Below are 15,626 nucleotides of genomic sequence, written 5' to 3' on the forward strand. Positions count from 1 at the left end.
ATCACATATCTTTAAGCAACTGTAGAATATTTCCACCATAGAACATAAAACCCTAGTTGCTGGGTTTTTGACTGGATTTACAGGGAAAAAAAGTTTTTGCTGCTATAGAAACCAGCCTTTAGCATGAGAGGAATTGAAGGCGAGCCACGGAGTAGAAGGACTAATCACCCCATTGACTTTTCTGTCTGGAGGAGTAGAAGTTAACACACACACACACACACACACACACACACACACACACACACATTTCCAACATGTCAGGTTCTCACCAAGGATGTTGATGGGTGGCAAGTCTTCAGCAGGTTAGAGAAACTGAAGAGGAAATGCAGAGCAGGTGAACTAACGGACAGACAGACAAACAGACACGTTAGGACTTTTCTGAGGGTCAAAGCTTAGTTCTTCATTTTATTATTGTTTCCATTGCTTGTTCTACTCTATCCTTTTTCTGTTCTGTTCTTCTACCCTGACGTTTCCCTTCTTTCTTTTCCCTGATGTCTTCCTTCTCACTACTTCCTGATGACTTCCTTCTCACTACTTCCTGATGACTTCCTTCTCACTGCTTCCTGATGACTTCCTTCTCACTACTTCCTGATGACTTCCTTCTCACTACTTCCTGATGACTTCCTTCTCACTGCTTCCTGATGACTTCCTTCTCACTACTTCCTGATGACTTCCTTCTCACTACTTCCTGATGACTTCCTTCTCACTACTTCCTGATGACTTCCTTCTCACTGCTTCCTGATGACTTCCTTCTCACTACTTCCTGATGACTTCCTTCTCACAGCTTTCTGATGACTTCCTTCTCACTACTTCCTGATGACTTCCTTCTCACTCCTTCCTGATGTCTTCCTTCTCACTACTTCCTGATGACTTCCTTCTCACTACTTCCTGATGACTTCCTTCTCACTCCTTCCTGATGACTTCCTTCTCACTCCTTCCTGATGACTTCCTCCTCACTACTTCCTGATGACTTCCTTTTCACTGTTTCTTGATGTCCTCCTTCTAACTTCATTATTTCTTCCCTTACAGCTTATAAACCCCGGAAGAATCTTTCAAGCAATATAAAAATTAAGATGTGGTTACATTCTATGTTTTAAGTGAATGATTACAATGAATAAAAGTAAAAAAAAAAAAGCATGTTTCCCATTTCCCTTACATGAATAAACATTTTATGTATTACAACTGAAAAGCAAATTATCCCCAAGCACCCACATACAGTTAAACATTTATCTTCTAGAATTCAGCCATAACTCTTAACAGAGACAGTAGTTTTTCTAATTGCCAGAAAAACAGATAACTAGTTTCACTTTTCACATTTTAGAGTTTACAGAATTATCTTAACTAACCATAAAATTCTTTGTTTTCTAGTTACATGAAGTATTATTTAAAGCTTTGTTTTAGCTATGATGCACACCAAAATCCATAAACACATTTCCCAATATTGAAAAGATCTTGAGCTAATTCCTCCAACTCGATTGTTTTCCTTAATCATTAATTAACCTAAACCACAGTCTATAGGCTCCTCAAGAGAAACTCCTAAGTCCCAGCTGATGACCCTTCCTCGGTCCTATTTTCTATCCTATGCAGCCCCTGCTTTATCAGGGGCGGGGACAACACTATATCCTTGTTTACCTATATTAATTTTCCCACTAAAATAACCTCTATCATAATCCCTTACTACATGTGTTAAAAACTCTTAATCATCAAAATTCTATTTAAACTACCATTATTGTTGCATAAAATCATTACTTCAGTTAAACAGTACAGCTTAATTAGAAATCAACTTCATAATAATCCACATTTGAAATGCCCAGTAGAACAGGATGTTTCCATGAGATAATCACATTACATTAAAGGCAGTGAGGATCCCGCACCCCCATTCACACCATGCCAGCTACAAGAGTAAGATGCAAAGGCACAGCAATAGCAAGATCCATGCTGGAGCCCAAGTTCTGGGGCCTTGTCTATCCAAGATTCACCCATAATTGCCTTATATTCTGGTGGGCCAAACTCCTGAATTCAAGTGCTCGCTGATGCTCCACTGACATGGCCACCAGAAAAGTTTTGACTTTTTTAAATGTCAGATTAATTCAAAGAAAGTGGAAGAGAGATTTAAAAATGCCTCTTTTTCTTAAGAGGTAATAATCGCACATAGGTAATTGATAAGAAGATAATCATTATACAAGCTAAGGCCACATGATTCTTCCAGAAGCCCCAAGATGAGCGATCGATGCCGTTGTTCATCAAGAATTCTTCACCAGTGCATCTGTAATTCAACATACACACAAATAATGTCAAAGTTTATTCAGTACATTCACTGTTGCTTCCTTTTAAAAACTCATAGTTTCAACACATCATTAAAAATTTCTTCTTTATATTTAATTGGTAGTACTAATGATGTACTTACAATTTTGTTATATATTATGTCAATCTAACTTACTTGTATCAGATCACTTTGTTAATTTCAAAAAAAAAATCATACAAAGAAGCATAGCTATCACATCTTTTTAAAAGCATAGAGGAAGTAGGCTCAGTAAAGTAGGCTAAGTTTAGAGAGTCACACTAAGATCCAACTTTGTAGTCTTCACTATGTCATCCATTTCTAAATCTACAATGCTGCCTTCTCCTCAAAGGGCAAAGGCATGGATAAAGGACTTCTTTCTCCTGAAGTGGAAAACCTCAGCTTCCTAATGACACACAGACACTCTAAGAGATCAAAGCTCTGTGCAGTTCTGCTGACTCAGTAGACAGTCATGCAAAAAACACAGCATCAAATTCTAGACCGAGGACCAGAGGAGACTAAGGGTTTCTGAAAGGAGTCAGTCAATTCCTGTCAGTTCTTCTACTAAGGGAGCATGACAACCACAGATGCTCAGCTATGGAACATCCCCAGCAGCCCATGGCTACAGACAGAGCCTGGGTAGCAGCTGGAGCACAGCAGGGGCCCTGACACAGGTTAGAAAAGCAGCTGCTGCTAAAAGTTTTGAATATACAATTACTACCTGTGTGCTTCCATCCCCGTGTGTCTCCATCCCTGTGTGTCTCCATCTCTGTGTGTCTCCATCCCTGTGTGTCTCCATCTCTGTGTGTCTCCATCCCTGTGTGTCTCCATCTCTGTGTGTCTCCATCCCTGTGTCTCCATCTCTGTGTGTCTCCATCCCTGTGTGTCTCCACCCCTGTGTGTCTCCATCCCTCTGTGTCTCCATCCCTGTGTGTCTCCATCCCTGTGTGTCTCCATCTCTGTGTGTCTCCATCCCTGTGTGTCTCCATCCCTGTGTGTCTCCATCTCTGTGTGTCTCCATCCCTGTGTGTCTCCATCCCTGTGTGTCTCCATCCCTGTGTGTCTCCATCTCTGTGTGTCTCCATCCCTGTGTGTCTCCATCCCTGTGTGTCTCCATCCCTGTGTGTCTCCATCTCTGTGTGTCTCCATCCCTGTGTGTCTCCACCCCTGTGTGTCTCCATCCCTCTGTGTCTCCATCCCTGTGTGTCTCCATCCCTGTGTGTCTCCATCTCTGTGTGTCTCCATCCCTGTGTGTCTCCATCCCTGTGTGTCTCCATCTCTGTGTGTCTCCATCCCTGTGTGTCTCCATCCCTGTGTATCTCCATCTCTGTGTGTCTCCATCCCTGTGTCTCCATCCCTGTGTGTCTCCATCCCTGTGTGTCTCCATCTCTGTGTGTCTCCATCTCTGTGTGTCTCCATCCCGGTGTATCTCCATCTCTGTGTGTCTCCATCCCTGTGTGTCTCCATCCCTGTGTGTCTCCATCTCTGTGTGTCTCCATCCCTGTGTGTCTCCATCCCTATGTGTCTCCATCCCTGTGTGTCTCCATCTCTGTGTGTCTCCATCCCTGTGTGTCTCCATCCCTGTGTGTCTCCATCCCTGTGTGTCTCCATCTCTGTGTGTCTCCATCCCTGTGTATCTCCATCTCTGTGTGTCTCCATCCCTGTGTCTCCATCCCTGTGTGTCTCCATCCCTGTGTGTCTCCATCTCTGTGTGTCTCCATCTCTGTGTGTCTCTATCCCTGTGTGTCTCCATCCCTGTGTCTCCATCTCTGTGTGTCTCCATCCCTGTGTGTCTCCATCCCTGTGTGTCTCCATCCCTGTGTGTCCATCTCTGTGTGTCTCCATCTCTGTGTGTCTCCATCTCTGTATGTCTCCATCCCTGTGTCTCCATCTCTGTGTGTCTCCATCCCTGTGTCTCCATCCCTGTGTGTCTCCATCCCTGTGTGTCTCCACCCCTGTGTGTCTCCATCTCTGTGTGTCTCCATCCCTGTGTGTCTCCACCCCTGTGTGTCTCCATCCCTGTGTGTCTCCATCTCTGTGTGTCTCCATCCCTGTGTGTCTCCACCCCTGTGTGTCTCCATCTCTGTGTGTCTCCATCTCTGTGTGCTTCCATCCCTGTGTGTCTCCATCCCTGTGTCTCCATCTCTGTGTATCTCCATCCCTGTGTGTCTCCATCCCTGTGTGTCTCCATCCCTGTGTGTCTCCACCCCTGTGTGTCTCCATCCCTGTGTGTCTCCATCCCTGTGTGTCTCCATCTCTGTGTGTCTCCATCTCTGTGTGTCTCCATCTCTGTGTGTCTCCATCCCTGTGTCTCCATCTCTGTGTGTCTCCATTCCTGTGTCTCCATCCCTGTGTGTCCCCATCCCTGTGTGTCTCCATCCCTGTGTGTCTCCATCTCTGTGTGTCTCCATCTCTGTGTGTCTCCATCCCTGTGTCTCCATCTCTGTGTGTCTCCATCCCTGTGTGTCTCCATCCCTGTGTATCTCCATCTCTGTGTGTCTCCATCCCTGTGTGTCTCCATCCCTGTGTGTCTCCATCCCTGTGTGTCTCCATCTCTGTGTGTCTCCATCTCTGTGTGTCTCCATCCCTGTGTCTCCATCTCTGTGTGTCTCCATCCCTGTGTGTCTCCATCTCTGTGTGTCTCCATCTCTGTGTGTCTCCATCCCTGTGTCTCCATCTCTGTGTGTCTCCATCCCTGTGTGTCTCCACCCCTGTGTGTCCCCATCCCTGTGTCTCCATCCCTGTGTGTCTCATTCTCTGTGTGTCTCCACCCCTGTGTGTCTCCATCCCTGTGTGTCTCCATCCCTGTGTGTCTCCATCTCTGTGTGTCTCCATCTCTGTGTGTCTCCATCTCTGTGTGTCTCCATCCCTGTGTCTCCATCTCTGTGTGTCTCCATCCCTGTGTCTCCATCCCTGTGTGTCCCCATCCCTGTGTGTCTCCATCCCTGTGTGTCTCCATCTCTGTGTGTCTCCATCTCTGTGTGTCTCCATCCCTGTGTCTCCATCTCTGTGTGTCTCCATCCCTGTGTCTCCATCCCTGTGTGTCCCCATCCCTGTGTGTCTCCATCCCTGTGTGTCTCCATCTCTGTGTGTCTCCATCTCTGTGTGTCTCCATCCCTGTGTCTCCATCTCTGTGTGTCTCCATCCCTGTGTGTCTCCATCCCTGTGTATCTCCATCTCTGTGTGTCTCCATCCCTGTGTGTCTCCATCCCTGTGTGTCTCCATCCCTGTGTGTCTCCATCTCTGTGTGTCTCCATCCCTGTGTGTCTCCATCTCTGTGTGTCTCCATCCCTGTGTGTCTCCATCTCTGTGTGTCTCCATCCCTGTGTGCCTCCATCTCTGTGTGTCTCCATCTCTGTGTGTCTCCACCCCTGTGTGTCTCCATCTCTGTGTGTCTCCATCCCTGTTTCTTCATCCCTGTGTGTCTCATTCTCTGTGTGTCTCCATCCCTGTGTCTCTATCCCTGTGTCTCCATCCCGGTGTATATCCGTTTTCTTGTATCTCTTAGGATGTAACAGGGGCAGATTTCTTCTTCCTCTTTTTGTGAAGACAATCCTTTTGTGAGTATGAGGTCCGTTTTTGGCCTGTCCCTGGTTTCATTTACCCATCCCCATCCTTCTGACAAGAAACTGGTAAGAAATTTGTTTTAGAAGGATGACACACCACACCAGGAGAGAGGAGATATGAGAAATAAGATATCCCCCCATAGTTGTTTTCTTATCAGTAATTCAAACATAATTTGGGTTACTACTATTCATTATCATTTTGTACATCCATGGGAGTTTAACACATCAGCATGTTCCTATCTCATTTATAGATCAAAATCAGATCAATGAGAGCAATCGTAGAAAGGGAAGATATTGTAACTTTAAAATAACACGCTTTAATTTTATTAAAAATTTTTTGTTTCTATTTTAATGGTATTAAACAAAAATGACATTTCCTTCTCAATATACTGAAATATGTGTTTTTTTTCATTGTAGGACATATCCTCTGGTAGGACATTTTACACATACACACACACACACACACACACACACACACACACACACACACACACACACACAAACATACACACACACACCCCTTTGATTTCTTGAAGTCCTCTAGAGTGTGAGGCATAGGGAAGGCCCTGCATGCTGGCAGGCAAAGCTCAATTCTTTTGGTCCTTGCTGCCCTGATGTTCTTGGGCTCTGCTCACAGGTACCATAGTCTATACATGTAGAAACTATATGCCCTTGTTAACTATCAGAGCAGCCTAGGTCAAACTCAGATGTTCTGAAACAAGGAACTCAAATCCACAATCAAGACACCAAAACCATTTTTAAAAGCCCCCAAAAACCCTTTCTGCACATTCTAAACCATAGAGCAGTAGGTCAAAACACATCCATGTGTGCATTGGTTACAGTGATTCTCTCTGGGGAACCAGGAGAGGACAGAGTGCTAATCCTGAAAGTATGGGTTTTCCTTCCAAGTCTAGGAGCATTCTCTGTCCCCATTATGACACTGAACTCAAGCTTACATTACGTAGTTCTGACATCTACTGACTTCTGCTGTGTTATGTTCTGTACAGAAGTTTTGTCCCAGGAATTCATTGTGCAGCAAAGCCTGTAACACAAACAGGAACAGGGAAAGGCAAATAGTTTAACATTTCCAAAAGTTTCCAAAAAAATAAATACAACTATAAATTGTAATTCAATCTTGACTGTAATTTGCAAAAAAAAAAAAAAAATTAAATGAACAAACTCTCACCGAGTTCAGTCTGCCCAGCAAAGCAGTGCCCCTCCCTCACACTCAGGAGGCTTAGGATTGAAATGATGCCTCCCAACTACTAAGAGGTGAACTCTCTAACTAGATTACCTCAGGCACCTCCTTCTCTGCCCAGTCCATAACCATATATACACTGTAATTAAAACAATACTATTGATTTATAGTAACAATATTTCTTGCTTCTTTTCATCAAAACCGGTTGAGATTATGGAGGTAAGAAAATCTGTTAAGACACACTTTACTGCAGAGAAAGCTGGACAAAGCCAATATGGCTATGGATATCACATGGCTTCTATTTCTTTTAATTTCCTGATATAAATTATATATCTTTATCCATGATCCTTCATTATTTTCTTATTGAGTAGAATCACAACTGTATGCTTTTCATCATACCATCTATCTTTCCTCTTTACTCTGGGATTTTTCTCACTCTTTATTTCCTTTAAATAACATGTGACTGGGGAAAACCCCAGATGACTCACTGACCTTTGGCCAGAATTAACAGGAAAGTTCTCATCTTTTGCTCCTGGAAGGAAAATCCTGGGCAGCTGCTGGTTAGAGATTACAGCTGGGGAAAGGACTTGGTTGGGATTCATTTCAGTTGCTACAGTTGGAGACCCCAAGGACAGTGACAGACAGGACAACTTACTGTAAATCCATAATGAGGAATGTTGAAGTACTGAATCCATGAGAGCCCAGGTAATAAGCTTTCTAAATATAGTGACATACCTGAGAAAAACTATGAAGAACAAAACCATGAATTAGAACCAGTCTATTGACTAAGAATTCTAGATAAGATCCTCACTCTTTAAGACCCCTTCATCCTTCTGACCATTTCTGCTCAGACCAGCTCTTTAAAACATTCTTTCAGTAAACTCTAAGCATAATTCTTCATTTTTTTTTGCAATCCAAGGCTTTTTAAAAGAAGGGCCTGCCACCCAACTCTGCAGGAGCCAGACCCTACAGATATTAAATTATCTTTAAAATGGCATACAACCTATGAACATAACTTCAAATACAGCCATACTACGTATTTAAAATCCTCTTTCAATTCCTTATAATATCTAATTTAGGTAACAATATAGTTTATACTGTATAATTCATGGGATGGCGACATTCAGAGCACAAGAATCATTTGTTTCATATATTTTCAATATATGATTGGTTGAATCTTTGACAATATGACAGGCCAAATGTAGTGACTATTCTAATAAAACTGCTGCCATCTAAGAACACATGCTAGAAGAACACTGTCTTGGCTCATTTTATATCAACTTGACACAAGCTAAATTCACTGGATAGTGGGGAACCTCAAGAATCAAGAAATGTCTCTAGGGAGGAGCTTGGCCCTACCTCAACTTGATATGCCATGCTTTCTTCAAGCCCATGGGAGAAGTGGATGGGGAGGGGGTAGATGGGAGTCAGGGGAAGGGGACACTCATCAAATTGAACTTTCAACAGAAAAACTGTTGTAGTTACATTAACAAGTTTTTATTATCATTAAAAAATAATAAATGAGACTTTCAAATCTTAATTTTAATGATTTTCCTTGTGCTGAGCTTGTCCATTTCCCCTGGGCAATGATGTCAGCAGCCTTTCTCTTGGGTGTAAAGTGTCCCACCTCTTCAACCTGCTGGACTGTGCTCTCATTTAATGTCACAGGAAGGGGCCTCCCAGGTCTCTTTCAATTTGCTTTCTGTTTTGTTTTGTTTTTCAGATTTTTAGCAGCATGTGTTCCCCAAGCAGGAAACCATGGGCTGGAAAATTTGGCAGAGGAGTCTGGTGAAAACTTTGTAAACTAAGAGAAAGTAAAGTGGAGGAGAGATCCTCAACACAATTGATAAGAAACTGATTTTAGTTTCCCTGGTGGGAATGCCTGTGGACTCCCTAAGACAGGAGACGCATGTAACATTCATGTGGAGAGAGGCCCCCAGCCCTTTCTGAAAGCTATTTTAATCTTAAACAAATCTCTTTAGTTCTGAGTTACTCTAAGAGAGTCTTCATCATACCAGCAGCAGCATGGGGAAGGGAGGAGGCCTTTATATGTCTGAGGAGGCATGTATTCCTACCAGTGTATATTAAAGTTTTCTTTTATTTGTTTACTTGTTTCTTTGGTATTTGTGGAATTTCATCTGGATTCCTAACCCAACAAAGGCCAATCTATTTCACAGAATGTAGGGAGACTTCCAGGAGACAGTTTATCATGATAATATCTCATGCACTCCCTTTGAAATTTCCAGCTTTATACTCTCTAGGATAAACTTACTGTGTTGTGAATGTATATTCTCCCCCTTAAATATATAATCACAGGTAAGAAGGGAAAAGGGTAAGAGTCACACAGGCTTTGTCCACCTTATTTATATTTACACATTCAATCCTCTTTAACCCTCCACCCAATGCACTGGAGTCACTGTAAACTGCATTTCATTTTCTAAAATCTTCTATAACAATGCTCAGGTAATTCTGGGCTCTGGTAGGTGACTAGACTTCCCTTCTACCCCCTGAACTAGAAGAACCAAAACCAACAATGGGCAGAACTCCTTGACATGGTTCCTTGGCCTTGTTCTTTTCTATGTGCTATGGGGTCCTTGTTCTGGGATGGCAATAGAGCCAATCTCCTACAGAATGACTTGTCCACAAGTGCCACGACTGTCTACTGCTCCTTGCCCTCAGAGTCCAGCACCCCAGCAATGAGGGAAGTGGAAATACCACCATACCCCAACAAGAGCATCCAAGAATGTTACAGGTTTTTAGGTCTAAAAACCAGATTGCTACTCAGGACAATTTCGAGATGACTAGCTGAGATGATCCAGCCTGACAGACTACTTGAACAAGGACTTGAAACAAGCCCTGCACTTTCTCATTTTGCAGCGACTGGACAGGACAAATGATACAGGACTTGACAATTAACCCAAAAATTTTCTTTTCAGGATTCCCTAAAGATGTCTTCACCCCCAGAAAGCAGGAAGTAATTTTAAGAAAAAGACACCCACATTCCCAAGAAGTGGGGTGGGAGGTTTTTGGTTGTTTAATGAGTTATGGATATTGTCATTGTTTACAATGGTTGGTTACAAGTTGTTAATTGTTAGTGGTCAGGAAAAAAGCTGAACAAGGAGATTATATTCAGAGCTTTTGTTTAAAAAAAAAAAGAAAAAAGAAAATATAGATATGAGGTAGATCACTGAATCTACCCTGAGAAAAAGATAAAGAAATAAGATAAATGGGTAGATAATTAAATCTGCTCTCAAAAGAAAAAGAGGAAGATATAAAAATTACAAAGGTAGATTATTGAATCTATTATGAAAAGAAAAAATACTTTTAAAAAGGAATTACTTGTTTTAAATAAGATAAGTAATGAAAAATTTTTTTATCTTATTTATAAAATGTTACTGGACTGGACATTGTTATATATTAATGGAGTTTTTATCTGAATCTGTCAAATGTTAATGGACTAGACATCGTTAATGTAATCTTGACTGTGTATATTGTATATACTTATAGGATACAATTTTTCTTGTATTAGTTATAAGCTTTTTTAAAAAATTTTAGACAAAAAGAGGGGAAATGTGGTGGTATTGTGTTCCCCAAAATATTGTGCACCCTAATAAACTTATCTGGGGTCAGAGAACAGGAACAGCCACTAGATACAAAGGCTAGAAAATGGTGGCACTCACACCTTTAATCCTAACATTCCAGAGGCAGAAATCCATCTGGGATCTCTGTGAGTTCAAGGTCACATTGGAAACAGCCAGGCATGGTGACACATGCCTTTAATCCCAAGAAGTCAGCCTTTAATCCCAGGGAGTGATGGCAGAAAGCAGAAAGGTGTATAAGGCGTGAGGACCAGGAACTAGAAGCATTTGGCTGGTTAAGCTTTTAGGTTTTGAGCAGCATAGTTCAGCTGAGAGCCATTGGGATATGAGGACACAGAGGCTTCCATTCTGAGGAAACAAGATCAGCTGAGAAGTTGGCCAGGTGAGGTTAGCTGTGGCTTGTTCTGTCTCTCTGCTCTTCCAGAGTTCACCCCAATAACTGGCCTCGGGTTTGATTTTATTAAGAACTTTTAAGATTCCTGCTACAGATTGCCAAAACTACTTTTAAAGAAACTCACTTACAGTCCAGGCTGTGGTGATATTGTGTTCCCCAAAATATTGTGTACCCTAATAAACTTATCTGGGGTCAGAGACAGAACAGCCACTAGATACAAAGGCTAGGAAATGGTGGCACTCACACCTTTAATCCTAGCATTCCAAAGGCAGAAATCCCTCTTGATCTCTGTGAGTTCAAAGCCACACTGGAAACAGCCAGGCATGGTGACACATGCCTTTAATCCCAAGAAGTGAGCCTTTAATCCCTTTAATCTGGCAGATAGCAGAAAGATATATAAGGCGTGAAGACCAGGAACTAGAAGCATTTGGCTGGTTAAGCATTTGGCCTGGTTAAGCATTTGGCCTGGTTAAGCATTCAGGCTTTTGAGCAGCAGTTCACCTGGGACCCATTCTGGATGAGGACTCAGAGGCCTCCAGTCTGAGGAAACAAGACCAGCTGAGGATCTGGCCAGGTGAGGTGGCTGTGGCCTGTTCTGTCTCTCTCAGCTTCACCTCAGTACTTGGCTCTGGGTTTGTTTTATTAATAAGACTCGCTAAGATTCCTGCTACATCTGGCGCCCAACATTCGTGGTACGAATTCATGAAAAGCCTCTTGCCTGTGGCCTTGCGGACCCCAGTTCAGACCCGAGCTACACTCGGCTGGTTGTGGTGGAGCACGCTGGTTGGATTTACTGAAGAAGGCAGAGGCAGGAGGATCCCGAGTTTGAGGCCAACCTAGGAGAAGCTTCAGCCGGAGCCAAGCCACAAACAGTGGTGGGACCATGGAGGCAGTGGCTGCTGCTCCGAAATGCTGGCTTCTTCTCATTGTGTTGGTGACTGCGGTGATGCTGCTACCTGGGATGAGGAGTTTACCGCTGCTTGTTCAGAGAAGAATTGCCTGGACCATTGTGATACCAGAAAGCATCTGCAAAGGTCAGTTTGGAAAAGTTTGGCAAGACAAATGGTGGGGAGAAATTGCCATAAAGATATTCTCTTCCAGGGAAAAACATTCATGGTTTCAAGAGACAGACATTTATCAGTCTGTGATTGCTCCAAACCACAGAGGAGGCACACACACACACAAAAAAAATCTTCAGGGAACCATGACCATGCCTAACAGCAACTTTGAAATCTTCAAAAGGAAGACAGGATCCCACAATGATGATTCCATATGGACTATGATAAAACCATTAAGCTAATTAACACCAAGGAAAAATCGACTTTGGACTACAAACTGGTCAGGACAATTTTGAGATGACTAGCTGAGATGATCCAGCCTGACAGACTACTTGAACAAGGACTTGAAACAAGCCCTGCACTTTCTCATTTTGCAGCGACTGGACAGGACAAATGATACAGGACTTGACAATTAACCCAAAAATTTTCTTTTCAGGATTCCCTAAAGATGTCTTCACCCCCAGAAAGCAGGAAGTAATTTTAAGAAAAAGACACCCACATTCCCAAGAAGTGGGGTGGGTAGTTTTTGGTCGTTTAATGAGTTATGGATATTGTCATTGTTTACAATGGTTGGTTACAAGTTGTTGATTGTTAGTGGTCAGAAAAAAAGCTGAACAAGGAGATTAGATTCAGAGCTTTTGTTTAAAAAAAAGAAAGAAAGAAAAAGAAAAAAGAGAATATAGCTATGAAGTAGATCATTGAATCTACTCTGAGAAAAAAGATAAAGAAATAATAGGATAAATGGGTAGATCACTGGATCTACACTGAAGAAAAAGAGGAAGATATAAAAATGACAAAAGGTAGATTACTGAATCTATTATGAGAAGAAAAAAACTTTTAAAAAGGAATTACTTGTTTTAAATAGGATAAGTAAGGAAAAATTTTTTGTCTGAGTTTATCAGATGTTACTGGACTGGACTGGACATTCTTAATATATATAATGGAGTTTTTTTCTGAATCTGTCAAATGTTAATGGACTAGACATTGTTAATGTAATCTTGACTGTGTATAATGTATATACTTATAGGATACAATTTTTCTTGTATTAGTTATAAGCTTTTTTTAAATTTTAGACAAAAAGAGAGAAGTGTGGTGGTATTGTGTTCCCCAAAATATTGTGTACCTAATAAACCTATCTGGTGTCAGAGAACAGGAACAGCCACTAGATACAAAGGCTAGAAAATGGTGGCACTCACACCTTTAATCCTAACATTCCAGAGGCAGAAATCCATCTGCGATCTCTGTGAGTTCAAGGCCACATTGGAAACAGCCAGGCATGGTGACACATCCCTTTAATCCCAAGAAGTGAGCCTTTAATCCCAGGGAGTGATGGCAGATAGCAGAAAGATATATAAGGCTTGAAGACCAGGAACTAGAAGCATTTGGTTGGTTAAGCATTTTGCCTGGTTAAGCATTCAGGCTTTTGAGCAGCAGTTCACCTGAGACCCATTCTGGATGAGGACTCAGAGGCCTCCAAGAAAGGCTGGGCATTTATAAGTAATAATTAGATTCAGTGTGATTTATATGGGAGCTGGGTTATGGGTGCCCAAAAGAGCAAAGAGTAAAGAGTAAAATACAACCAACTATAGATCATGCCCTATGCTTTCCCATTAGAGACTATTGAATAAATCAAATTAAAACAGCAGGCAAGTCTCTCGCAACAGCATGAAAGGAAGGCTGTAATCTGTCTTGTTGTGGGGGAATCAGCCAATCATACCACTTTCTTGAAGTTTCAATTTCTTATGGTTTTATAATATGATCCCAATAAATGTCTGGTAAGAGCTGACTAGAAAGGGCATGTTAATTACATCATAGTATTTACATCAGAGTAGTAGCCACAAAGCCTTGGAGAAAAGCAGGATCCTTCGCCTTTTCTCCTACAGACCATAATAAGCTTTAGTGTAAGACCTCATGTCCCAAGTACTGATGTGTCAAGCATGTACATGTTTAAGAAGGAACACAAGGAAAATTTTCCTCTTAGGAAAACACAATTCACACTCACCAGCATGAACATAAAGTAGATGATCACAAGTACTGTTGATACATCTGCTGCAATCTCCCCTGCCCCTATTGACAGTGACAGGGAACTGGCAGAATAAGCCAACATCATGATGGTAGATAACATAGTGAAGAAACCCTTCACATCTGTTTTCACTCCTTAGAAAGAAAAGAGTAGGGTCAGTTGATCTGCTAAGTCAAGAGAACTGTACATATTTCAAATAATACTTTAATAACAATTGAGACTAGTAACAGTTTCAAAACCACCCACTTCTCTGGGTCTCCAACTGCTACCTGATCATGTGGGTGCTGGGAAACAAATTTGGGGACTTTGGAGGAGAAGCAAGTGCTCTTAACAAATGAGCCTCTCTCTAACTCCATCATGTGGCTTGTCTTTTATACTTGCTACAAAAATAACTTTCCATATAATACCTATTCTCCTCTATACATAATTATGGGCAATTTATGGGATCCTGACATGGAGAGCCACAGGCAACACAAATGGCCAAAATTTTACTGCATTCTCTCACAGGAGAATCATCAACAGAACACGTTCATGTCCACATTTCCCTGTGTTTATTACAATTGCATTAGTAATGAAATTGGAATTAGGACTATGCCGGTTAGTTTTTTTGTAAATTTAACCTGAGGGTCATATGGGAAGTGGTAACCTCAACTTAGAAAATACTTCCATTAGATTGGTGTGGTGGTAATGTGTTCCCCAAAATATTGTGCACCCTAATAAATTTATCTGGGGTCAGAGACAGAACAACCACTAGATACAAAGGCTAGAAAATGGTGGCACTCACTCCTTTAATCCTAACATTCCAGAGGCAGAAATCCATCTGGGATCTCTGTGAGTTCAAGGCCACATTGGAAACAGCCAGGCATGGTGACTCACGCCTTTAATCCCAGAAAGCGAGCCTTTAATCCCAGGGAGTGGTGGTAGAAAGCAGAAAGGTATATAAGACATGAGGACCAGAAACTAGAAGCATTTGTCTGGTTAAGCTTTTGGCTGATTAAGCTTTTAGGCTTCCAGCAGCAGTTCAGCTGAGATTCATTTTGGATGAGGACTCAGAGGCTTCCAGTCTGAGGAAACAAGATCAGCTGAGAAGGGCCAGGTGAGGTTAGCTGTGGCTTGTTCTGTCTCTCTGACCTTCCAGCATTCACCCCAATAACTGGCCTCAGGTTTGATTTTATTAATAAGAACTTTTAAGATTCATGCTACAGATTAGCCTGTAGACAAGCCTGTGGGGGCATTTTCTTGATGAATGATTTATGTAGGAGGTCTTAGACAAATGTGGATCCCTAGGCAGATGGTCTTAGGTTCTACAAGAAAGCAGGCTGAGGAAGCCATTAGGAGCTAGAAGGAAAACTCCAACACAAAGAAGTTTGCTACACCCACAAAAACACAGGCAATAGGTAATCTCACACCAGCAAATCCCACACAAACACACTGCTAACATCAAAAAAAAAAAAACAAACACATTACTACCATCAACAAAATATAATAGTAATTAACAATCACTGAT

The 15,626-nt window shown here is 42.0% G+C and overlaps 1 protein-coding gene across 1 annotated transcript in view; it reads right to left on the reverse strand.

The window, feature by feature from the left end:
- Positions 1 to 264: 264 nt before the first annotated feature.
- LOC128108988 (ATP-binding cassette sub-family G member 3-like) overlaps positions 265 to 15,626 on the reverse strand; it is a 48,017-nt gene continuing 32,655 nt past the window's right edge. The window contains exons 12-15 of the mRNA XM_052736011.1: positions 14,099 to 14,253; positions 7,701 to 7,790; positions 6,804 to 6,889; positions 265 to 2,266 (exon numbers count right to left, since the gene is read on the reverse strand). Coding sequence (XP_052591971.1) covers positions 2,113 to 2,266; positions 6,804 to 6,889; positions 7,701 to 7,790; positions 14,099 to 14,253 — 485 coding nt within the window. The 3' untranslated portion in view covers positions 265 to 2,112. The remainder of the gene's footprint in view (positions 2,267 to 6,803; positions 6,890 to 7,700; positions 7,791 to 14,098; positions 14,254 to 15,626) is intronic.

Source organism: Peromyscus californicus, unplaced genomic scaffold (genome assembly GCF_007827085.1).
Source record: "Peromyscus californicus insignis strain IS unplaced genomic scaffold, ASM782708v3 Scaffold_13__1_contigs__length_99412109, whole genome shotgun sequence".
Classification (NCBI taxonomy): domain Eukaryota; kingdom Metazoa; phylum Chordata; class Mammalia; order Rodentia; family Cricetidae; genus Peromyscus; species Peromyscus californicus.